This window comes from Melanotaenia boesemani, chromosome 13 (genome assembly GCF_017639745.1).
Source record: "Melanotaenia boesemani isolate fMelBoe1 chromosome 13, fMelBoe1.pri, whole genome shotgun sequence".
Classification (NCBI taxonomy): domain Eukaryota; kingdom Metazoa; phylum Chordata; class Actinopteri; order Atheriniformes; family Melanotaeniidae; genus Melanotaenia; species Melanotaenia boesemani.
The window spans coordinates 8,413,827-8,439,142 of record NC_055694.1 but is presented as its reverse complement, the minus strand read 5'-3'; the positions used below and the strand labels follow the sequence as shown (position 1 = coordinate 8,439,142).

The 25,316-nt window shown below is 37.7% G+C and overlaps 1 protein-coding gene across 5 annotated transcripts in view; it reads right to left on the bottom strand.

Moving 5' to 3' along the window:
• LOC121650984 (chemokine-like protein TAFA-1) overlaps positions 1-21,505 on the bottom strand; it is a 29,182-nt gene extending 7,677 nt beyond the window's left edge. For 3 of the 5 annotated variants that reach the window (XR_006012373.1, XM_042002812.1, XM_042002816.1), the window contains exons 1-2: positions 20,943-21,505; positions 19,823-19,964 (exon numbers count right to left, since the gene is read on the bottom strand). Coding sequence is in view for 4 of the 5 variants with exons in the window: in XM_042002812.1 (XP_041858746.1) it covers positions 19,823-19,964 (142 nt within the window). In the remaining variant the exon portion in view is untranslated. Of the gene's footprint in view, positions 1-19,822; positions 19,968-20,190; positions 20,863-20,942 lie in introns of those variants that run through there. The other 2 variants (XM_042002813.1, XM_042002814.1) reach the window with 2 other exon arrangements.
• Positions 21,506-25,316: the final 3,811 nt, after the last annotated feature.

Genomic DNA, 25,316 nt, shown 5'->3' with positions numbered 1-25,316 from the left:
TCCCTGTTCTGAACTAGCTGGCAGCTTTATTTCTGACACTTAATATTCACATAATTTAACTTTTTCTGACTGAATACACAACCACACAACCACACAACCATACACAACCATACACAACCGCCTGCTGCTTTGCACTAGCTAGCTAGAGGCAGGCTGTGTTGGAATGTGCACCCTACTCCCTACATAGTGCCCTATATAGGGGTCATGCCATTTTGTCGGAGTGTCCCAATGTACAGAGATAAAAAATAAGGACACTAACAAATTACCCACAATACATCTTGAAAAGTAGTGAGCATCAATGGTCACTAGACGGGTCAATATAGACCAGCATTGCAGGCAGAAGCTCAACATGGCGCAAGGAGGCAAAAAAATTGAGTTGCACAAAATTACCTATAAGCAAACAAACAAAGAATAAAATACAACATAAGGAATAAAAATAAAAATATTTACACACAACTTTGGATTGGATTTGGAATGACATCTTGACGTGGGTTGTGGTTGCCGTGGTGACGGCGGTAGTCACGTGGTTTGTGGCAAGGAAATGATAGGCAGCTTCGTGTCCGAATTGCCAAGAGAATGAGTGCACTATGTAGTGTGCTATATAGTGCAGCCCTATGTAGTGAACGAGGGGTTAGGGAGTAGGGGGACATTCGGACACAGCCGCAGTCAGACTTCCACTAGCTAGCTAGCTGTGGTGTATTCTGGCCTTCGTCAAAGGAACGATTTTGCTTTAATTTTCTATTTAATTAACCTCTGATGGACTTTTTCTTACAGACAAGGACAATTCCTCCTTGTCTGTAATAGTGGGATCTGCTTTGTAAGCCCTAAAACTCAGGGATTTACGACTTGGTCCGATCTCTACAGGTCAAAAATGTCAAAAATTCTTCGCACCCACAACTCTTTCATGATATGACTGAAAATGAAACAAATGTTTTACTGCTGACAAGTGAGATCACTATTTTAGATTTCCAACACCAAAAAACATTGTGGCACAATAAAAACTAAGCAAACTACAGTTAACTTCCATGCAGAACAACTACTCAAAAAGTGTCCACCCAAGGACATTTTATTAATCCAAAACTCACAATATGTAAGAATAATTAATAAATTGTTGCTTCTATCCACTATGTCTTTGTCTCTACTTCCTTTTTTTTCACTTTCTTTTTACTTCTTTCCATTTTTATCCTTTTTTTATTTCTTTCTTTTCTTTTTTCTGTCCCCTCCAGTCAGGTCCAGCAACATTACACAAATTCCATAATAATAAATAAATATAATAAAACAATATATTCATTACAACATCAGTGCAAAATTTTGCAAACTTTTGGATATAAATCACAGTATTTGTTTCCAAACAATACTTTCTGCCCATAGATGAATCACATGAATGGAGCATGTTGAACATCAAACACTTAAGATGGCGCATGTGTCATGTGAAGGCAGTGTGGAGAATTTCTAGTTAAAAAAGAACAGCTCACAAATGAATGGCTCACAGCTGTGACTTGGTTCCAATGGTTCATTTTAAAGAGCCGTTTAAAAGACTGATTGATTCGTTCATGAACATCATAGCTCTAATGTCTTAGCTGTTTGACTGAATAGGGACATCTCAGTAGTTGATGGATATTGGTGGAGACATGTCCTGCATGCCAGCAGGTAATGTTTTACAGATAAGTTGCCTTCCATATAACAAATCATGCTCATTTCATGCCTTTCTGTGAGACCAGCCTGCTTCAAAATTAAAGAGTTGACTTTGTATTGTTTAATCAAAGAAGACAATTTGCTTGCATTTTTTTACACCATTTCCCTTATTGTGTTTTCACTGCTTCAGCAGCTTTTAAATAAATGCAGAACAGTTACTGAAAAATGAAAGCAATTATCTGCAGTCTTAATAGCCTATTCTGGCTGATCTCACCTGTGCAGACGATTTAAGTAAAATATGAGTATGTCTTTACAAATGTGCTTATATTGTTAAAATTACTACTAAAAGTTATTTTTATTACTATTAAACGTTATGTTAAAATTTACTGTTCAATCGATTTGCTATTAAATTTTTACAAAGTAGATAAATAGACGAGCACATGAATAGCATTAAAACCATTATACTATTTAATTTTTGTAGTAGTAAAACATAATCCTTTTTATTAACAAATAACTGAATTTTAAAAACCCTTTTTTTTCCAGTAACATAATTCCTTCATTATTAAATGCACTGGATATAAATGCTAAACAACATAACTGTCATTTTAGCTATTACAACAGTGTGGATGCATTAAATTTACTTTAGATTTGTTGCCATTGTTGCTGGCGAAAGTCACTGTGAAGCTTTTGTTAAAAGTACAAGCCAAGCTCCATTTGAACCAAGTCATAAAATGGGCTTAAGTTCAAACAAGAAAGAGAAAGACAAGATTTGAGAGCCATTATGTGAGCTCTGGTGGGGATTAATTATCACTGCCTCACATGACCTGCTGTATAGAAGAAGATCACTGAGATTGTCTCCCATTATTTTACTTCATTGTATTAAAAGAAGTGATTCAATTACTAAAACAAATTGATAGCAATTCATCTGGGATTCATTATTTCTTTTTAGATTTTCAGTAAATCTGAAGTGCCTGGATGTAAGTCTGCTAACATTGAAATAATTGACAAGTACTAATAAACAGGACTAAATTGCCAGCCACCATTTAAATCTATTAATTGGATAAGAGAGTTGGAAAAAAATATTATTAGCCAAGTGCCAATGCAATGGGAAGGACAGAATAATGAAACTCTTTTTCCTTGTTTCTTGCCATGTCTGTGAAGTTTCCTGATGTTATCTGACTCCAGGCTTTGTGTCTCAGAAAACTTCTATAGCCTTTACTTTAACAGAAAAATGTCCTGATCTTGTAGTCAGTCTGCGAGAATGTTGCATGCTGTCTGATGCACTCAACAAAAGGGCATGTCTGCACAACGTTAATCATGATGTAGCAGTGGAAGCAGTGGGGCATCATTTGAAAACAACAGCCCACAGGGGTTTGTTCTTCTTAATGCATCTCCTTAATTGCAGAAGACAGCCCCAGATTTTTTTTTCTTTGATCTATTAAAAACACTACTCAACAGAATTAACTTGCATTGCTTGTTGCTAGCAAACAGACCAAAGAAACCGGATACTCTATATTTGGAAATCATCCTTTCAGAAGAATATATTAAAATTGAACAAAAATGCAAATCAGTGTGGTATTTTCAGCCAGCAGGTGAATCGGGTACCTTCACACAAAAGCAATGCAACACTGTTTTGTGTACCTCAAGTTCACCCACAGTTTCAGCTGCAAGTGCGGCACGCTTCACGCTACGAAACCCCATCTTGCATCCTAAATATTTCAAAAGGAGAAGGAGGATAACTTAGCTGGATGGGAGTGCTTCCTACAGGTGAAGGCTGGAACCATGCATGGATATAATTGTTTTCTGTATTTCCATTTCCCCCATTACCAGGAACAATGAACAAAGTCAGTCTTCCAAATAACAAATGGATTCTGGATGTGAGTGTATGTGTGTGTATGGTTGTGTTGCCTTTCCTGCAACATTTTGATTGACAGGAACAAGGGTCATGCAGAAATTGCCGTTTGTAAGGTCATGGGTCACATATGAGCAGAGGGTCACAACTGGAACTGCCCTGTTTCTGTTCTCCCTTCTTCTGCCTCTTCATTACTCTGAGCTGGAGAACACAGGCTGTCAGGCAACAAGGTGACCACAGATACAATCTGTGCCCAACAGGGCACAACTCATTTTTAGTTCTGGCTGAGCTGGAAAAGTCATGACTTTGTGCTATATGTGGTGGGAGCTCTGTCATGTTTTCAGAAATGATTTGTTCTTTTATGCTGATGTATATCTTTTGTTGAGATTTGTTTTGTCCCCCCCACCCAAAAAAAAAAAAAAAAAAAGAAATCCAGTGAAGATCTGCTGTATCCCAATTTGTTTGGTCTTTAATGCAATTCGTCTTACCTAACAAACAGGTTAGAGATGCCAGGTCTTGTGTATATAAATTATTATGAATTTGATATTAATGCTACATTTATATTTAACCAAATAAATTTTCTCACAGAGGTTCTTCCTTACATAAAAATAACATAAATGAGAGTAACATGTCCACAAAGAGATCAGAAATTCAAAGTAAAGCACAAAACAACCAACATGAGACACAAAACAACCATAAACAGATGAAAAATGACCAAAATGAGACACACAGAATCCCCACAATAAGGTATAAAGAGGGAAATAATGCATACAAAGAGCTCAAAAAGAGGCTAAATGAAACAGAAGACAGCCAAAATAAAACACAAAACATCTATAAGATGATGCCATATGACCAAAAACTGAGACAACAAACAACTGATGGAAAGAAGAGACACAAGTAACAAAGAAAATAGGCACAAACTAAGAGAGATGCAAAATATCAGCAAACTGTCCCAAGACAAAGCGCAAGGCATCTGCTAGATATACAGCTGAAAACCAACAGCAGATTATATTTGCATGGTTGCTGGCTGTGTATCTGTTTCTGTCAAGGTGTCTTTTAGACCTTGGCAGGTTGAGTGGGAGGGCTGTTACAAGTCTATGCCCAGAGGCTTGTTGTTTCATGGCTGTATTTCAGAGATGAGTGAGGACATTACATTAACCAGCTGCAAACTGAGCAGTAAGGTGGGCAAGCAGAACTTAATATCTACTTTTTGCCATAACTCAGGGGCCAACATTGTATTTTTATTTAATACACATAATGCACAGCAATTATTAAAGATGATTGTAGAAATTTATACGTTATTTAGAAAAGTAAAGAACCTTAAGCATAACCTTAGAAATAAAATCCTTTCCAGCATCATAGCAAGCACAACGATGGTCTGTCTTCCATGTTGTGTCCAACAAATCTTTATTACCAAGATGGAGCTCAATGTACAAAATGTGATTGAAGTTCCCTGTAACACGTCACACAGTATTATTCTTTATTTTTTATTTTATTATTGCTAAATTAAATGTTAATGTTGGACCTGACAGGGTGAGGAGAATGAGGAGAAGATAGAAGGAAGAGTGAAGAGAAAAAAATTAGACAAAAACACAAAAGATAGAAAGCAACAGCAAAAACTATGCAATTAAAACCATAACAGAAAAATCAGTAAAGCTGCTACACCTGTAAAAAAGCTTAGCTGAAAACATCTTAGACCCACTAAATGACAAAGCATCAGTTGTCTGTAAAATTCTCTTTTTTGTTGTTGCTTTAGTTTAAATCTGCGTTTTTTACTCTAATTAATGCAAATCAATTATAGATTCATTTACTGTTTCAAGACAGTCACATTTATGACTCTCCAACAAAGTGTGAAATACTTGGATGTTCACTCATTCACTCAAAACTTAGAATTAAATACGTTTTGCCTTTATCGGTAATTTGCACATCTGAAAATAGCTGCAGTTGCATTAGTGATAAATGCAAGGGTAAGAATACTAGATAATCAAAATGTGCCAAGAGCTTTTTATTTAAATTGATTTTCTATACTTTTTTACTCATGTTATATATTTAGAGGAAAGCAAAATATTGGACCTAGTACTAATATTTGGCAGTATAAGACCAAACAGTTCTGCAGCGTCCTAGATGGTAACTAAAACTCCCCTGAGTATAACATACCTTCTAAGACATTTCTTCCGTTTACATTTGCAACACTGAAAGTGGCTTAATTTATCTGAAAGTCAGCATTTTGCTGATGTTTACACTTTAATTTTTATAAGGTTGCTAGGTGTGGTTCATTCAGGTATATAGTCAGCCATTTCATGGTTATGCCACTCATAGTTCCTGGTGTGCTTTAAAGAAACCTTTTCAGTAGATGGTGCTGAAAAATAGGGGAAAAATGATCCTGTAAAGGTAGTTCTGTGAGTTACACACCCACAGTTTCTCCAGTGTGGATGCTATAGGATGCTGCAAGTGGCAGGTAAAACCATAGATATATATAGAACGCTAGATGCCTCGTCCGCGTTGCCAGCCAACAAAGTCGAACGTCCGTGCCTGGCGGCCATCTTACCACAGGTAGCTCTCTCACCCATAACGCTGTTGGTAGTGTAAAAGTACTTTTCAGAGGACCATAACTTGATCAAATTTCAACAGATTTTCATACGGTTTGGTTTGTTATAAACATGGGTGGATGTAATAATTATACTCAATTGTTATTAATGATTATGTTGTCCTAAAAATAATGTTATGAAACAGGTAGATTAATATTTCCTATTACAAATAGGCTATAAGAAAGGCTCTATGTTGAAATCCCCACCCTGTACACAGATGTATATACTGTAGACACTGCATACTTGAATAATTGAGGTCTTGAGACCATACATGTAGGGGATAAACTTAACTGAACATTTTACCCACCTCTGACAATACTTCATCCGCCTCTCAATATAATGCATGCTCATAATGTACCATAATCACAGAATACACAATATAAATTTACCCCTTTCATGCGTAGCATCCACTACGGTGGACACCTATTTGACAGCTGTTTTCTAGTATATTCTTGGGTGGATATTTGTAATTTTGCCACTTCAGGGGACATCAGTGAGTCATGCAATACACTGTCACTTACTCTAGAATGAATATTTATATATGTAAATTCATACATTGTAATAACCAAACTTTCTTTAGTGATAAACAGGAAAATAAAAATGATAGCCATATTTTTATAGAATAGCCAGATAATATAAATATGAAAAGCTTATCTAATTAATAATTTTGAATAAACTGTCAAAATACATTTAAAAAATAAGGTAAAATATGATCAAGAAATAAAAAAGCATCACTGTATGTGTCTCTGGAAGTAAAATACTGTATGCAAAAAACATGTGGCACTGTTTCTTATAATTCATGCTTGAAAGGGTTAATACCACTAATATTGGTATAAACAGTAAACGGTAACCTTCAGCATTATCAAATGTCCTCAATGTACAGTATAATTTACATTTACATATATGAAATCATAGAAAACCAGTCTGAAACACATTGTTTAGAAATATTTAATTAGGAGCTGAAACTCGGTGTCCGAAGACCCAACATCCACATTGCGCTAATGCCTCGTTTTCTTGTGTCAAGACTACGATGATTAGCGCAGCCATAAGCTGCACAAAAGTCCGGCATGTTCTCTTTGAAAAACAAATTTCCTGTAGAAATAAGAATGGAAGATGTTTTAAACAAACCAAACCCAAATTGAAAATCATGTGCAACTTTAGTTATATTGAAAAGAAACACCAATTCTGCCTCTGACTGCGACGTAAAATTACTAGGTGCTAGCTAGCAGCCTAGCCATACACAACGTTGACTAAACCGTTTTCTGAAGAGAAAATCTGCGATTTCAACATGTCCAAGCATCCAGGATTATAACCACGTTAATACTGTTTCTAATAAATCCAACCATTTGTAAATCCGTCAAAATTTCATCGAGATAAGAATAATAATGTTTCAGCATATCACTGACCTTACCTTGGTTTACCTCAGGTTCGACAGATTCTGCCAGGAAGCGAACCTGTGGTAAGATGGCCGACCTGTGATGCCGTTTAAGACTCCGCCATAAGGCATCTAGCGTTCTATATATATCTATGGGTAAAACAGTCATCTGCTAATTAGAAGCTTGCTAATTTTTATTCCCGAATTCCTCATGTTAAAGTGTCTTTGGTCAAGAGAATAATATAACAATATAAAAATATATATAAATATTATTTGTATTAGTTTTGTTCAGATGGAAGTTCACTAGAACACAATAATAAAATGCCTGGTACTGTAAATGTATTAGGCATTACAAAAGATTCTTTCAAACAGAAAAGTTATGAGGAAGGATTTGAAGGAAGCTAGAGATGTAGAATGCCAGCGGGCAAAGATTTTCATAAGGTGAGGACTCTAATGGAAAAAAGCCGGATCTCCTGTTGTCACAAACTGTGACCTGGAAATATCTGGCATGGCACCAATTGTGGATCTCAGTAGTCGGAGGGGCACACACCAAGTCAAAAAGTCTGTGATGTATTTGGAGGAAAAGCCATTTGAGGCTTGCTTTTAAAGGTGAGCAGTAAGATTTTAACATCAATAGAAAATCTACCAGGAAGCCGGATCAGGGTGGCAAGCACAGAGCTGATGTGCTCGACCCTTTTTGTCCCAGTAATTAGTCTAGCTGCAGAGTTTTGAATCTACTAAATGGAGTATAGGGAGCCCTGGCTGATACAGTCAAAACGAGAACAGACGAAAGCGCTTACAATCGCAGCAGTTGTAAGTCAGCAGTGGAAAGAAATTACCTGATTTCATAGATTGGTTTAAGCTGGAAAAAAAAAGTTTAAGTATAACTTAGAACTGAGCATCCAAACTGGCATTATAGATTCCAATAAACTCATCATTGTCAACAATGTGGAAATTGGTGTTTGAGTTGATGTATCATAGCTAAATAAATAATGATTAAAAACACCATGTAGACTAGAAAAACCTTTCTGTATGAAAAAGTCCTTTATAGAAGTGTAAACCGCTTTGAATGTGCAAGACAATGCTACATAAACTCAGTTGATTTACACAAAAAATGAGAGGTTTTTCCTAAGAGTTATTGCACAATTACATGTTTTATGTGCTAGTTGTATTATGAAACGTGTACTGTACATCAGTGCTGTCTATAGGCTATATTACATGAAAAGCAAACCTTTTTACAATGTAAAATGAGATGAAACAGTCAGCCACATGCACAATTTTTATCTTAACCAGATCATGATGAAATCATTTTGTCAGCTGTCACTTCCAAGGATGGGAACATATGACATTCTGTAATATGTGTCATTATACTTATTACAGTAGGCCTGTTTAATGTGTCCTTATGACCCTCTTATTCAGAGCAGATGTAGTTCCGAATTAGCCTCCTATATCTAACTGGACCAACTTTAGAGCTTTAAAAAAAAAAGAAAAGAAAAAAAAGCGTGGTTTTATATTAATTCCCACAGAAATTAAAAAAAGAGAAGAAAAGATAAATTACATTAAGTCTGTACTTACCTCAACCCCACTATTTCTTTTGCTTAATTCATGTTTTAAGTCAACCAGTAATAAATTTAATATTTAAACAGCTTTCCTTTCATTTGCAAATTCGGATGTTAAATAAATTTACCATAAAATGTTTTTGTAAATACAACCCAGCTTCTCTGGCTGTTAATTCAGCTTCTCAGACACATGTCTATTTAGTTTCAGTTTATCAAATTGAAGTCTGTCAGAGGATTTAACCATAATATCCAGTGTCACCACAAATGACAACACCTGCCATCAGGCATGTTTCCGCTGCTGGATGGGAAGTGAGCTGCTCTTAGTCGATGGCAACCTAGGCACAATGTGTGATGCTGGGAGCCAGCAACCCTGCACTGAAATCTGATGAGTTATGGACAGCGAGCCTAGATGAAGGCAAATGCTATCAAATCATGCATGACATGAACGCGTAGCACCAGTTCTGAATTTCTGTGGCTCTGCTGTTCGGCCTGCTTAATGAATGTGAACAGGGTTCATGTGGGACCAGTAAATGGTTCTTCAGACGTGATGAAACAGCCATTGCACAAAGGAAAATGGTCAGTCTGTCTCAATAGAAATGTCACTACGCAATAAGTATGCAATGACTCGCTGTCTACTGTAATGAGCCCAGACTGTGAGGCTGTCTCTGGAGACACTGATAGCAAGTATACCCTCTGAATGGCAACGCTCTTCTGCCATCTGTTCCAGAGGCTCAACACAGTGTATACATGAAAAAAACAACTATATGAGCAATTTACAGAAGGAGCCAGTACACCATCTATCACTTGGTTAAGACCTAATTAATCCAAGTGAAATATTTGGATTTAATGAAGACTGCCTATAAATGAGAGGATAGCACTCACAGTAGTGGCTGTTGCACTCCAACTGGAAAGCTTTAGGGACTCTATTTAGTAGATAACCAGTTTCTCTCCTGGGACTTTGAATTCCAGTGACTGGCAGCTGGTGACACCATGTGCACACCCTGTGCTGAATGAGTATGCCACCAGACAAGTGCCATATGACAATATATCTTGATAAGTGTATGACATCTGAATATTTCCAAACAAGCCCACAGCTGAGTCCGTGTCACATGCAGGTCCCCGCAATACCTGCTTCTCCCATGGTTAATTATTTTGTAGCTTTAAAGTCATTTACTAAAGACAGCAGGCCCTAGTGTCCAAACCACAGCAGTCAGTGTATTAAAACAACATGACTGTCATCCTTTTAATGGAAAATACAACCAAGGTGACCCATAACAGGTTCCTTTTTCTCTGTGTATGCCCTCGCCAAGCCAGCAGGGCACAACATTTCTGCTACTGACAGGAAACCAGAGTGCCGGATTAGAGAATGTCAAATTAATGCAGATGGAAGACAGCGAGAGGCACAAAACATGTGACTGCATGGTGTTGAAATGCGTGACTATTTCTTCCCTGCCGTTTTTAGGAACATTTGAAGTCCCGGTAGTACTTACGTTACTCTAGACATAATTGTTGAGGTGAAAGTGAATGATATTGCCTGATCAACTGTAAGGCAAATTTGTTTAAAAAAAGAATAAACTTGAGATTTTTTAAAATATTTTGAGAATTAATAGTGTATCAGGAAAGCATCAAGTGTCGACACATGAGGATTTCTTGTTGAAACCACACTTTTAGAAACAAGTAAGATTATTCTTGTACGTGCACAGCAGAAAGAAAATTCTAAACAATTTCTGGGAATAGAAAACTACCAATTGCTACTCTGAAAAAGCAGTGCCCATGACAAATAAAAGTGCAGAAATTCATGAGATGTAGCTGGTGGTTTTGACAGCATGTCACACAAGGAGACCGTAAGATTGGTCCTGTGCAGTGGGCGAGGAATGGGTGATATTCTATTGAAATGCAAAAATGACTACTCTCAGAGCAGAGCTGGAGTTGTTTTAGGATGCATGAAAACTGCATGCAACAGAGGAATCAGCGAGTGCTTAGATAGGGAAAGGGTTTCTGATTTGCATGGGGACCTCAAAGCCCATCATCTCATGTTGTCACATACAAAACAGGCCCAGGACACTGCCAGCCTGGTCCTGATTAAGGGCCTTTAATGCTATTTTGACAACTAGTGGAACTCATACATCAAAAAGGCCCTAAGTTGTCTGGTTTTTATGTTGAAGATATGTGGCTTGTATAGGATGACAATTAGGTGCAGCAGTCCCAGTGCAGCTTTTATGTTCCTTTAACACAAATAAACAGATAATGGCACATTATTCTCTTGCAGCACACATTTCCTTCACAATTTTTCTGAAACGAAAAAATGTGTCAGTGCAATGTCAATGATTTTTAAATGTCAAGCTGCTCCTGTCCTCCCATGTAGCCCTTATCCCCAACTTGCAAATGTCCACAACTGGTATTTTGTATTTTTAGATTACCTGCTCTGATGAAAGAGATACATGGAGTGAGAAGAAAAGGAAGCAAACAGAGTAGAACCACAGAGAGTTTAGAGTGTCTGCTTGTCTGCGATGTGACTGTCGGCCCTCTCGCTGCGGTCCAGACCATCTACGCAGCGTGCAAATGCAGCTGCAACATTTAAAGTGAGTAATATACATAATGCAAAAGCTTAATGACCTTCCATGATGTATGGCATGTAGTCTGAATAGACACTGGCAATTACTATGCAAGACTGCTGATGAGCAACGAAACATGGAGGATATCTTATTCAGCATGACAGTAGTGAGTAGATTGTGTCACATGACCAGCTATTGTTAAGAACAAGAGCTGTGTATACAAGTAAAGCATTTCATGCTCTCATGCCTTAAATTGAGCCGAATTACCAGATTGAAAATTAGATTTAACTAATCCTTTTAGTCTTGTGGTGCATAACTTGAAATGTTTAAACTTTAATCAACATTAATCAACATTTCTGTCCCTAGTTTCACACACACAGACACACACACTCCCATTGCTGCAGAAAAGGTAGATGGATCTGTGGCGTAAATATGCCAGAAAACCTGTAGAACATGAAGGATAGAAAAAAAATCATACACATAAAAATAAAATCTGGCATAGAGCCTGATAAACCCAATATTAATTACACTGCTTATTTTTGATGCTACCCTCCCCCTTGGAACCAATTAGTTAGTTGAGATGCTTCTTTTCAGTTTAATGAGGTCTAAGTAATGATAATGAATTTCACATTCCTGCCAAGCATTTAAAATAGGCTCTCACAAAGGCAGTGTCATATGAAATAATCTATCAAGCATACTGTAATTCCCACTCTGCAAGAACAATTTCTCTCCAAGGGAATATCTAAAATGAGGAAATGGGTCCCATTTTCACTTAAAAAATACAGATGATTTACCGGCTGTGATTCTGGTGATGTTTTTTTGAGATTGTAAGAAGTTAATCACTTGAAAATGCATTCAGTTTTATTTTCATTCCAACAAATCGTCTGAAATTTGGCTCGGAAGAGTCTTACCGATCACATCTAATTTTACCACCAACGGCCAAAAGTGAGGGGACAAATTCATTTGATGGCTGCTACACCTTGAAAATTCCTTACAAGGACAAGAAATAGCCCAATGACTCTCTACAGTTCAATATGGTTAAAAGAAAAAATAGGCATCTGGAAGGTCTTTTACCCAGACAGGTTGCAGCACATTTGCTGAAACAGTCTTTACTACACACAAAACAAGAGGGTCATAACTTTCTGATGTAATATTTACAAACAGTAGGGACAAAAGCCATCATTAATTCAGCAGCAGTTTTTCTTCTGGGGGGAGAGAGAGCTTATACATGAGGCATACATTAGCATGTACAACTCCAGGAATTACTGTAAATGATAGATATGGTGGGATCTTTCCTAGTGTGAGGGTTTTTTTTATTAGCTTACACACAAACAAAAGACAGAATCACTGAATTTTGTCATGGTTTGATTAAGAGAATTTTTAAGTACTGTCCCAGTTGAACCACATTTACTGTTGTTTGCTATCTTGTTATCCTAACTCAGCTGATTTGACTCCAATTGGAGTAGCCTCGTGGCCCTAAATGCACCAAGATAGACAGGTTCAGGCACCTACAGCAGAACAAGAGTGTGAATCAAACACAGAAGACACAAAACTTCTCAAAAGAGACATGTAACAATTGCAAAAATGACTAATTACAAACTGAGCACAAAATTATATGCAAACAGTGAACTGATGTTTCATGCCTCTTAGTTTCTTATCATTTTTTTCACAAGTGCTTTTGCAGGTGCCTGCTAATGCTAATATGCAGTCTGTCAGTGACTACACGTCACAGTGGTAGATAAAAAGTAATTTATTAATATAATTTCATAAATTAATATTAATTAGATATTGCATTAATTTACTTAGCAGAATTAATTATGTTATCACTGCCAAGTATGCAGAGCTTTAACAAATTCATGTCTTTACCTCTGCAACCTTTGCTCCTACATATTAAAACCAGCTCTTGGTCTTGTGCCGATGTACAATTTACAGTAATTAAAGCTTAATACTACTCACATGAAACATCATCATTATGTATTAATTAATATGAAACATTAATGTTATCCATGAACTCTGTTAAGAAGCCACTGATTAATTTTCAGCTGCAGATAATTGTTGAAGTAGAGGAACCGGCTCGTTACCTTCCCAGAGCATTTAAATTAGCTTTAAAAGCACTCACTCAGTTTGCTGCTTGTACATGACACTGAGAATAGTGGTTGCAATAGTTTAGCTTTGTTTTGGACTATTTCTGGATCAAAGCAAAGTGAACACTGTCATCAGGATTCAGGGTTTCAGAGTCAACTATCCTTGAGCTATGTCAGCTGTCACAGCAACATTTTTAGAAAACTGCTGCTAACTACAAACAAAACCAGGCTCTTAAAAAGACTAGCTGATGACCCGGAGAGGAAGCTCTGCTTCCCATACCCAAGAGAGATTAAGTGGTTTGAAACAATCAAGTAATAGAGTCAGTCTGAGGCAAAGCATGTCCCACTGTTCTCTAAAGTTATTTAATGGTAGGGTTCCTGTACATATGCAATCTTAATGATGTCTCAGAGACCCAATTAACCAGAGGCTACATTTCATGGTAGCATTAATGCATTAATTTTGAGAGTGCATGCTGTAAATTCTTCTGTTTGGCTTAGTGCACAAACTGTTTGCTTGCAGCTTACATCATTCAAATTTTAGTTTCACCCATAAGCTCCTGACATTTTGGTGAATTGTTGAATAATTATTGGATGAACTGTTCAAACCTTTCAACACAGGTTCGAAGCACTAAACTTTCCCAAAGTGGGTGCACTGGTGGTTTAAGGATAGCAACTGAATTTATTAAACAGTGTCACTGCTTATGCATTGTGTCTTTTCTAAGAATCTCATTTGTAAAAAAAAAGAGGCATACATGTTGCCCCTTTGCGTCAGTTTTATATATTTAAAAATATGCTTTGACTTGGGAATTTTGAAGTAAGAAAAGATTTGACAATAAAAAGAGCTCAAAGAAATGCTGAAACATCTCAGCCCTTAACTTAAAAGGCTTCACATTACCTAATTTTGCATAGGATAGTGAACTAGGATAGGAACTTGGAATATGCCATCATCAACCTTACGGAATCAAAAAAAAAGCCACCAGGAGTCAACTTTCCCTCTCAGTAATCCAGGTGAATAAGGGTACACAACATTATGTCTACTGTGCTTTATTAGAAATCTGTTGAAGTGATTGGATTCTGGAGACCGACATTTTGATGATCACCACAGCTTAAAACTTGGAATAAGAACAGATTCACAAACGTACTGTGTAATTTAAAAAAAAGAAAATTAAAACAGGTTTTGTCTTGTGTCATTCCACTGAAAAGTTTTTTTCATGAACCCACTTCCCCTCTTTTACTGGTTATGCATTATTTAATATCAGAGTCTGTTGTCTTTCAACAAGTACCGACAGATGGATTCACTTGTTTTTTATTCCTCACACCGCAGCCATTCTTTTGCCCCACACTTGTCCAATTTATATTTTTGGGAATCTGCTTGTGATCACTGCATCAGGAATCCCAGAAGAGAATTTCTTCATATCTTTCACAGATTTTCAGTTCGGCTTCAGGAGGAACTAATTTGAATATGGTGATCTAAGTTTAACAATCACTGAGTATGTTTACATGTGTTCCACTGACCAAAACAGGACTTCTATACATGTTAAACTGTTAGAGTTTCTCAAAGAAGATATTTAATTTTGATATAAAGAATCCAAAAAGTTGTAGCTTGGAGGTGATTATAGATATAGGCATAGTGTAAATGAGAAAAATGTTGAATATGAACCACAGTTTATGACTGGAGCAAAATTACTTATCTAATTTGCATTTTAAACCAGAGTGAGCAAATAGCTGAGCAAGTACCTTATCAACAGAGTAAAAGCGTTTTGCTATGTTGCATGCTTCCTCTGTATCACTGGCCTTGAGCGCTTCTTCATCAGCTCAGTAGGGTGTCTTTCAAATTTGATTTCCTCATAAACTTTGAATAATAATCATACACTCAACACAGTGGCATAAAACAACCCACATTTAGATAAATAAGAGCTGCAAAGCACAGTCGCAAGGGTGTAAAATCTCACCATGTATTTCAGCTGTGTAGGCTAGTGGCAGAGGCTAAGAACTGGTCTCACATCAGAGCATAATCTCAGCTTTAAAATCAAAATAGTCAGAGGAGACATAGATACAACATAGATACAAACCTGATTGGTGAAGACATGTAACCTAAAGGCAGGTATTTAGCTTGATGTGGGCTGATTTCTTTTTTTTTTTAACTGACTTTAAAACTGAAAATGACATGGATGATATCTCTGTAACGACTGATCAGTCAGATATGACTTTGAAAATGCTGCCTTAAGAGATAAGACGCTTCATAGCAAAATTATACTGACTTTGAGATGTCTGCATTTTTAATTAATTTCTGGTCTAATGCAAGACTTCAATAAGTAACAGTAAACTCTGTGTACAAAGATATGTTCAGGAATGTCAAAAACTCTGCTTACTGTTTATAAAATATACTAAAGCAAAACAAACAAACATAAAAAAACAGCAGAAGCATGCTTTTCAAAGTCATTTCAATTTGCAGCTTAATATCTGATAAAATGTAGTCCTGTGACCTAAAAATCTTTACCAAACAAATGAGCTGATGAACTGCATGTGCCGTTAACATCTCTGTTATTAATGTGTGGGGATTCTGGCTGAGGTAAGAAACAGCTGGTGCAGTCTGAGAGAGAGAAAGCTGGCTAATTAATTACGCTGTGGGCCACAAAAATTCATTTCGCACATAAGTGCTGTGACCACAACCCATAGCCTCAGCACAGAATTGGCTGAAAGACTTCAATTAAACATGCTGTTTAAACAAATATCCACAAGCTTAGTGGAGTTCTCTCTTATGAATAATTCATGACCTGAAAGAGGGAATAAGCAGGAAATACTAGCATATGTAAAACCTATTTGTAGCTCAGAGCATACAGTAATAATTAAGCCACTGATTGTCTTTCGATTCATTTACTTAAGAATATATTTTTCTTTTACGCTAACCGAGGAAATTACATGAATATCTTGCTGCTGCTAAAATGTGATACAAGATGACAGAAAAAGCTTTGCCTTTCAAAGCAGGAAGTCTTTTCCAGAGTCTGTTATTAAGAGTCTATAGCAACATTTCTGGTATTTTACAGTCTGGTCAAAGGTCCCTCAGCATTACACTAACATGTGTAACAATATCAGGGCAATGCAGGGTTGCTGGGCTCCAGCTGTGCAGAGTCTTTGAGTTGAGGCTGAACGCCACTTCCCATTGGTGTTGCTGGGGAGCAGCAATGACACAAGAGAAAGCACGGTTGAGAGGACGTATAGGGGAGTGGTGGAGGAAGATGTCAAAATAATGTGCCTCCAGGATGCATTATATAAGGCTATTAAATTGTCAGTATCTAAAACAGTGCACAGAGGATACAACCTTTGTTTGTGACAGATGAGAATCCATTTTTCATGTTTATGTGAGCTTCAGCAGTGAGTGGTTCTTTTGTTAAAGCACAGGGAAAAACAAAAAAAAAAAAAACAAAAACGGCCGTATTCTTTAGTCCTCTAAAGCCTCAGAAGGGGATACAAGAAGTTTTTCTGTGGGATTTTCACTTGAAGAAAAATGAAACTATAGGAACATTGCCTATTTCACTGGGGGAATTCTTTTTAGGTTTCTTAACACTAAAAATAATCACGTCAAAAGAGGCATCTTAAAAAGGCACTAAAAGGTCTGAGGACGATGGAGGTTTGCAGAATAAGGCTATCACGGTGGGCACTGGAGCAAGAGCAGAGGAAGATGATAATACTGATATGACAAAGAGTAATGTATTCATGACTTAAATCTGAATAAAGTGAACACTTGCAAGTGAGTTACTCTCCTGCTTGTATCCTCGGCTCTGTTGCATATCTTATCTCGTTATGCCTGTTTGCTCACCACTTCACACTTCACAGCAACCACAAGGTAGGAGATTATCTACACTGAGAAGAGAATAAATGACCTTTCAGTTATGAAGAGTTTGACCCCACAAAGCCAACTGTTGGCTGGAGTGAGTTCACGAAGGAGCAAGGCCACCTCAGGCAGCCACTATTGTTTATCGTTCTTTCTGCCAACACCTCCACACAATGCACTGCATCACCAATAGCTCTGTTTCTTTCACTGAAAAAAAAAAAAAAACCAAAAACTGCTGCTTGTCCAACATGCCTTTGTTCTTGTAGCAGGAAGGCATATATTTCTCTCTTTAACCAAATATCACACATCAGCAGCCCCTTTCTTAGTTGCAATTTGTCACAGCTGCTGCAGAATATTTTTAAATTTCTGGTGGTCAAATCGAGGTTTAAAATCACTGCATGTAGGAGGCTGTTTTTACTTTTCAAGTCAATGTTTCTGATGGGGAAAATTGCCCATCTGTGGTTTCCTCTGGGCATGTTCGAAGGTCGAGAAATGCACGACCCCAAAAGCAACATCTCTGCCCGGCACTTTGCGAATGCACGACACACAAAATCTGTTCTCTTTTGAGCACCGTTCACGCTCTTTGCACCAAATAAATGCAGCACCTTATGAATCATACCACAGAGAGCAACACTGCCTGTACCAGGAAGGCAGAGAACAGCCCTAAGCCTTTCTGAGAGAGTGGCAGGCAGTAATCTGTAAGCAAGGCTGTAGGGTGAAAGGCAGGGCACCTTGTCCGAATCACTGAGCATACACAAACACCTACTCTGGGGTCATCTAGCTAATGGACTTCTTCAACACTTCTTTTTTTGTAAAATAAGGTTTCCAGTATATCAGTGTACAGGTAGAACATGTGCTTGTACATTGTCAAAAGAGATTATAACTGAGAATACATAAGCAAGAGAAGCACTGCTGATAAATCACTTATCTCGCTCTCTCAGATGCCTTTTCATGTTACAGGTGATTTTATTTACATATGATAATGAATCCAAAACTTCTAGGTATTTATGAGATTCAGAGATTGGGTCACATTTTAGTTGCTCCCTAAAACACTACACATGAATGATTTTGATTCACCTCCTTGTAGATCAAAATTTCTATTGGCAAGGACACGACTGATCTCTCGCCCTCTGTAATCTCGATTTCCTCTGCTAATACCAGTCACCATGAACTTGTGGCATTTTGCTGCCTTTAATGATTGGCCCAGTGGTCTGCAACCAGCGGCCCTCTTGCCACCAATTCATGACCCGTCAACCCCAATCCTCCCACCAATCCACCAGGCACACAACACACAGCACAGAACAAATGTTTCAGTGTCAGAATCAATCCAGACAGGCCTCCCATCCTCCTCTCATAAAACTGGCATCTCATTTATCCAAGAGTGAGGACTATGGTAAATGGAATGACAGGGCATTTACACCTTTAGCAGCAGATGGTCCCGGAGGATTCAGATTGTTGGCTTTGAATTGGATTTCTCCCAAAAAAAAATACAATTTGAAATAATTATTTGATTTATTGTTGCTGATATTAGACCCCTTTTAAAAGACATCCTATTTGCAATGGTCTTTTTTTCCACTACATTTTTTCTCCTCTAACACACATGCACTGACCTGGGTAATGAGACGAAAGTGTTAGAACAGGAAGTTTTCTGACTCACAACATTGAAGGTATTGAAAAGACCCCTTGCTGATATGCTTGAGGTGCACAATAACAGACACTGAGGACCTGCACTCACATGCAGCTGCTCTTCCCTTTGAAGTTCTGACAGCGTTCAGCTTCCTCTCCTCTTGTTGAATCCTGAGATCATAATTATTTACCATAACCAGGGCTCGCATCTGCCTAACGAAAACAAAAGTTTGCCCTGCAATGCTTCGGTCATATTCTATTCTGTGCAATTTCACAAGGAACACAATTGCACAGATCAAATTGGAGGGGCGCAGTCTGGCATGAATATCAGCTCTAATAGCTCAAGAAGGAAAACATAGAAGCATTCATTGTGTATCTGTGGGATATTTTGAGCAGAAATTCTTAAGCAGTATGTTGGAAATCTTAATGAGGAATGCCATCACAAACTTATTTGTTAACAGCTTTGATACTGATTAAAGTAATGACTTCATAAAATAATAAAAAAAAAAAAAACTCAAATTGTTTTATTGCCTCTACGCTTGGAACAATCTAATTACACACATATATAACCAAACCAAGAATGCAGCAGCACAGTAATAGAGGAGGTGACGATGCTTTATTTTTGGCTTTTTTTTTTTTTTTTTAATTTTTATATGATTTGGGGAAAATCTTTGGTAATCAGAGCAAAGAAGGGAAAGTGTAGCAGGACTCACCAATCATGTGAATTGTGGTCCGGCCTGGCCTTGTCCCAGGATGCTGCTGGATGGTGTCGTAGAAAGTGGCCTGACACAGCTGGATGGCAGTCACACTGACCCAGAGGCACAGGCAGAGCAGCCAGGACATGACAGGACACATCTGCTAAGGACCAGCAGAGGGGGAGTCCACTCACAATACATCATGTTCTAAACCTGTGACCTCATGCCCCCAACACACAACCAAACCACACACACACTTAGAGTCATCAGTGTTACACAAGTAAACACATTAATGTATCTCAGCATTATCAAGCATTTCTCAAGATAATTGACTCCGGCTTCCCCACTGTGGGATTTTTTATTTAGTCATCTGGATTTATTATTACCGTGATTATATAAGTATGAGCACTTTTTCCTCCTGGTTTACCCTGTCTTGTCCCTTAACCACAGCGCAGCAAATACGGAGTGATCCCTGAAGAGTTTTTCCCATGCAGCAGATATTTCCCCTGACAGGCTGACTTCCTTCAACTCCTGAGCTGTGCTCTTGCCTCAAAACCAAAATCAAACTTAAAAAAGATAAGAGTTTTGTGAGCAGCTGGCTGCCAAGCCTATTCTCTATCTGTCAGAATAATGTGACAGTGACGTGGCGCTAACAGGAATCAAAAAGGCTTGTAGTGTTTCACCATGCTGTTCAGTTAAGAGAAAAAGGGGGGGAAAAAAGATAGTGACGAATGCTTCTGGTCAAAGAGAGGAAAATCTGTGAAGCAGAAAATGAAAAAACGCTTCAACCCTGCAACTGTTTTACAGCTGCAAACTGTTTTTAAAAAATTATATTTTAGGATGCACAAATTCTGATCAGAGCCTGTTTCATATTGCGTGAGACGGCATCGTAAAGAGCATAAAACTTCTGCTTTTGATCATTTCAAGTGGAGTAAAATAAATAAGCATCATATTTATAATTTTTGTTTGCATCTTCAAGCATTTGGCTGTTTTCATTCTCACACTATCACACTTTTATATTAGCTTTTGTAAATGTAAAACCAGAGTGATATTTGTTTAAAAAATGTACATTTAACCTAACCCTCTTGTCATCATCAGGACTTTTATTGACCCCAAAGTAGAAAGATTAAAGTCTTACCTGAGCAACCCAACAAACTGTGCACAAATATCTCAACAGAATGCCATAAATCCATCCATAATTCTGATTATGATGATCCCATCCAGTAACTCTGAATTTGGCTCGAGGAGGGAACTCCACTGACTCTGCCTCCCTGCTCCACACTTTGATAGCAACAGTCCAATGATTCAGAAATAACCGTCAAGCCGGAGTCAGGAAACAGATTTACAGCTTTTTCAATTCCACCTTTGAGAAATCACTGCTTCACCTTGAGGAGCTGCCCCCACTGACACTGAATTCATTTGCCCCCTCGTATCTACAGGCACGTGCAGAGTGCTCCTTAATTAACTGTAGTGGAATCTCTTCTTCCACCGTCCGCATCCTTCCAGTGAGAGGCAGCCTCCGAGCAGCGGCTCTCGCTGGGTCCCTCCTCAGCGAGCACTCAGAGACAAATGTTCCTGTGCAGCTTGGCTGAGTGTAAAAACTGTATCACATGTCTTAAAGCCAGACTGCCTCTGGATTAGATGGCATAGTGGGACTCCATCTGATCATGTGCCACTGACTATTGCAAATCAGAGAGAAGCTGGCACCACTCAATCTGGTGTGACCACATGATCAACAATTATTTACATTTAGAATGCATTTGTGCTTCTCCAGAGGCAACTATCTATTTTGTGCCTTTGTGTGTGTGTGCGTGTGTGTTTCTCTCTACAACCTAGTTAGAAAATACAGAGCAAAAGAATATCGACGATTTTTAGACAGAGCCAAAAGGTTTTTACCATCATGCAGGAATGTGAGAACAGAAAAAAGAATTTAAACCTCATCAGCTTACCTTTTTGTTACAGGAAGGTGCATAAAAGATGATTGGAAAAGAAAACGTTTTCACAAGCTGAGTGGCAAGGAAAATTGAAAGTGGATTGTGTTGAGAAACAATAATATCTATGGTGTAGATGGGAATTTTCACCTACAGTGGGATAGTTCTTCAGTCCATGATGGAGACATAATGATGATCCTGTGAACGACAGGGAGGTGACTCCTGTTATTTGGAGTAAATAAGCACAATACTGTATGAAAGAAAAACAGATGGATCCACCACCTCCAGTGCATGGTGAGCTCCATATTTTCATTAATTCACTCATATATATATATATATATATATATATATATATCACTTGCAGAACATGCCCAAAAGCCTACAGCTCACACTGCCATCTCTACACTACAAAGACTTGGCATTATTATTTTGATGCTTGCTCAGGAAGACAGGGTGCACTCCCAGTTCAGGAAGGAGAGAAGAATACCCACAGCAAAACTACTCTACGTCTCTGCATTAATGTCTGAGACTTTGGCAGAGTGTGGAGAGGGTTGGGACTTACTGTATTTGAGGAAGCCAGACAGCATAAATTGCTGAGTTGTTTTTGATTGGTACAATACTTTCCAGAGATGGGGGTAGTCAGTTGTTCACATATCCCAGTGTCCCATGTAGTTGCGTTATTTAGACACACTGGGGCTTAACTTTATTCGAGCTATCCATTTCAGAGAGTCTGCACAGAATATTTTTGAATTCTTGAAGTACAACTGGAACAATGAACTCTATCTTTACAATCACTCAACATATTCCATACAAGACTGTTTTTTTAATTCCATATTTATAAAACAAAACACCTTTAGTAAGTATCACAGCTTGAAAACACTATTTTATACAAGTTACTTATGTCCAGTCACTTTTTTTTAGCTTTTCAGACATTCTTCCTGCAAAAGACTCACAGTTTTGCAATATTCTTGGACTGTCGAACATGTACTGATGCACTTTGGGCTGTCCACAGATTGGTGATGATGTTCAGGTCAAGGGACTTCGGCTTGGTCTCTAGAGATTGTGCAATGTAGACGTTAGATGCAGGATCAGTATGCTGTTGTAAAGTAATCCACTTTTCATCCTCTGTTTTTGTTTTGTTAACTATCACAAATGAAATTATTTCTTGCAAAATTTACAGATATTTGAAAAGTTATGGTTTTCCATGTTTGCAGAGGTAAAGACCAACCTTATTATTTAAAACTGTTAACCAATGCACAAAGGGTGCAGGCAAGTAGTCACATAATCACATTTTATTTTTTTCTGGACATTTTCTTTTTTTGTTGATGAAAATATCATAATATCAGGGAAATTTGGAACTTTGAGGAATTTGTTTATAAAAAATTCTATATTTCTATGAATTCCTTTAGCACAAAGGGACTGTTATAATGGACTTTAAGTAGTCTAGTTTTTAAGTGCAGATGCACATTTACTGTGTTTTTGCTGGTTCTAAAAATATGAATATCATAGTGAAAAATGGCTTTGTTACCTAACAAGTACAGAATGTAAAATAACTATGTTGGTTCAGTGAAAACATCACAGCTTCGCAATAAAGACTCAAAACATTTTAAAAACATCTGTTAGCAGCATAACTCAAAAAGTAATGAATGGATTTTAATAAATTTTCCAGGAAATCTCAGAAATGGAAAAAGGAATAAGTAATTAGATTTTGGGGGTGATCCAGATCACTGCCTGGACCTGGGAATTTTTTAAAGGATTCTTTACAGGCCCAGGGCATGTGTGAACATCTGGGCACATCTGAGTCTTTCTCCAGTGAAAACAAAAGGTTGCTAAAACATAAAACTATTGGATTTTCAGCAACAATCCTCAAAGATTTTTCTTGAATTTTCGTAGTTTCCTTTAAATAAGCCAAAAAGTTGTGTTGTGGTTGGCTGCCATAAATGTAGTTGTTCCACAGACATCAAGAGATCAGTCTTCGAACAAAAGACCCAAAAGCCCAGAAATATATAACTAGCTAGCAGCTATCAAGCGTGTCAATGCTCATGTTATGCCTTGGAGTCCTTTGAAATATTCAACAATTTGTTCAGATCATTTTGTGTCGGGTGAGTAAAACATTTATTATGATATTACTGTTTAAAATGTAGGGTTGCTTTTGTATAGATGCCAAAATACCATGAAATGGTTGGTTAACAAAAACAAACATCTGCTGGTGTTTTTGTGAAGTTTTGAATGTTTCTTGTTAGCAGCTCCTTCTCAATGTGACGGTGGATAGACATAAGGGCATTCCTTTTCCCTAGTTCCGCCCCAAATCTTTTTCAAGCCTTGACACTGAGGGGATCAGTATAAATTTATGACATCATAGATAATTTTCTGAATAAGAGAAGTGATGGAGAAAACTTAAAACTTTGAGAACAATTTGCACACTTCAACCCAGACGCTGGTAAGACGCAGGGTTTATTTTCACCTGCAAGCTGTTTATAGTCATGTGACCACCGTGACATAAGTTTGCACCTGGGAGATAGAGATAATTTTGCCATTAGAGTTTCTAAACTCAAAAACTAATGTCCACAATCACTGGCAAAAAATAAATAAATAAAAAATCTATATTACAATGGCTTGGCGGAGACCTGTGCTCTCTGAGTGCTTCTAGTTCTGATTATATTCTGTTCTGATTCTTCAACAGTGTGTCAATGTTCTCCTTCTCCAGTGGTTCACAATCGTTTTTCCTTGAGGACTCCCTTCATGCAAATACTAAAAAGTGGACCCCATAACCCACCCATGCTGAAACCATGCTTGGTTTTGTGCTTTCAAAAGTGAGATTCTCTCCATAAATATTGTATTCTGGCTGAGTCTTGTCCTTCCCTGAAGCCAAAGTTAAATTAACAACATATAACCTAACTTTTTTTTGTCTTAAAATTGGGACAATGTGTGAACATTAATCACAATGGCTCTGAATGTTCAAATCTTCAGGGACTCCCTGTGCCCTTTGGGGATCCCAAACCCCAGGTTGGAAACCACCGTCCTTCTCTATACACTCTCAGGAACACCTGTTCAATTTTTTATTAACACCGATATCTAAAAAGCCAATCACATGTTAGCAATTCAGTGTGTTTAGTCAAATAGACATGGTTTAGATGACTTGCTGAAGTTCAAACTGAGCATTAGAATGAGGAAAAAAAGAGGATTTAAGTGACTTTGAACGTGGCATGGCTGTTGGTACTAGACAGGCTGGTCTGAGTATTTCAGAAACTGCTGAATAACTGGGATTTGCTCTCAACCATCTCTAGGGTTTACAGAAAATGGTCTGAAAAAGAGAAAATATCCAGTAAGCAGCAGTTGTCTGGATGAAAATGTCTTGTTGATGTCAGAGGTCAGAGGAGAATGGGCAGGCTGGTTGGAGATGAGAAAAACAGGAACTCAAATAATAACAACCAAGATATGGAGAACACCATCTCTGAACACACAACACGTCCAACCTTGAAGCAGATGGGCTACAGCAGCAGAAGACCACCCCTGTCAGCTAAGAACAGGAAACTGAGGCTACAATTCACACAGACTGACCAAAATTGAAAAACAGAGGA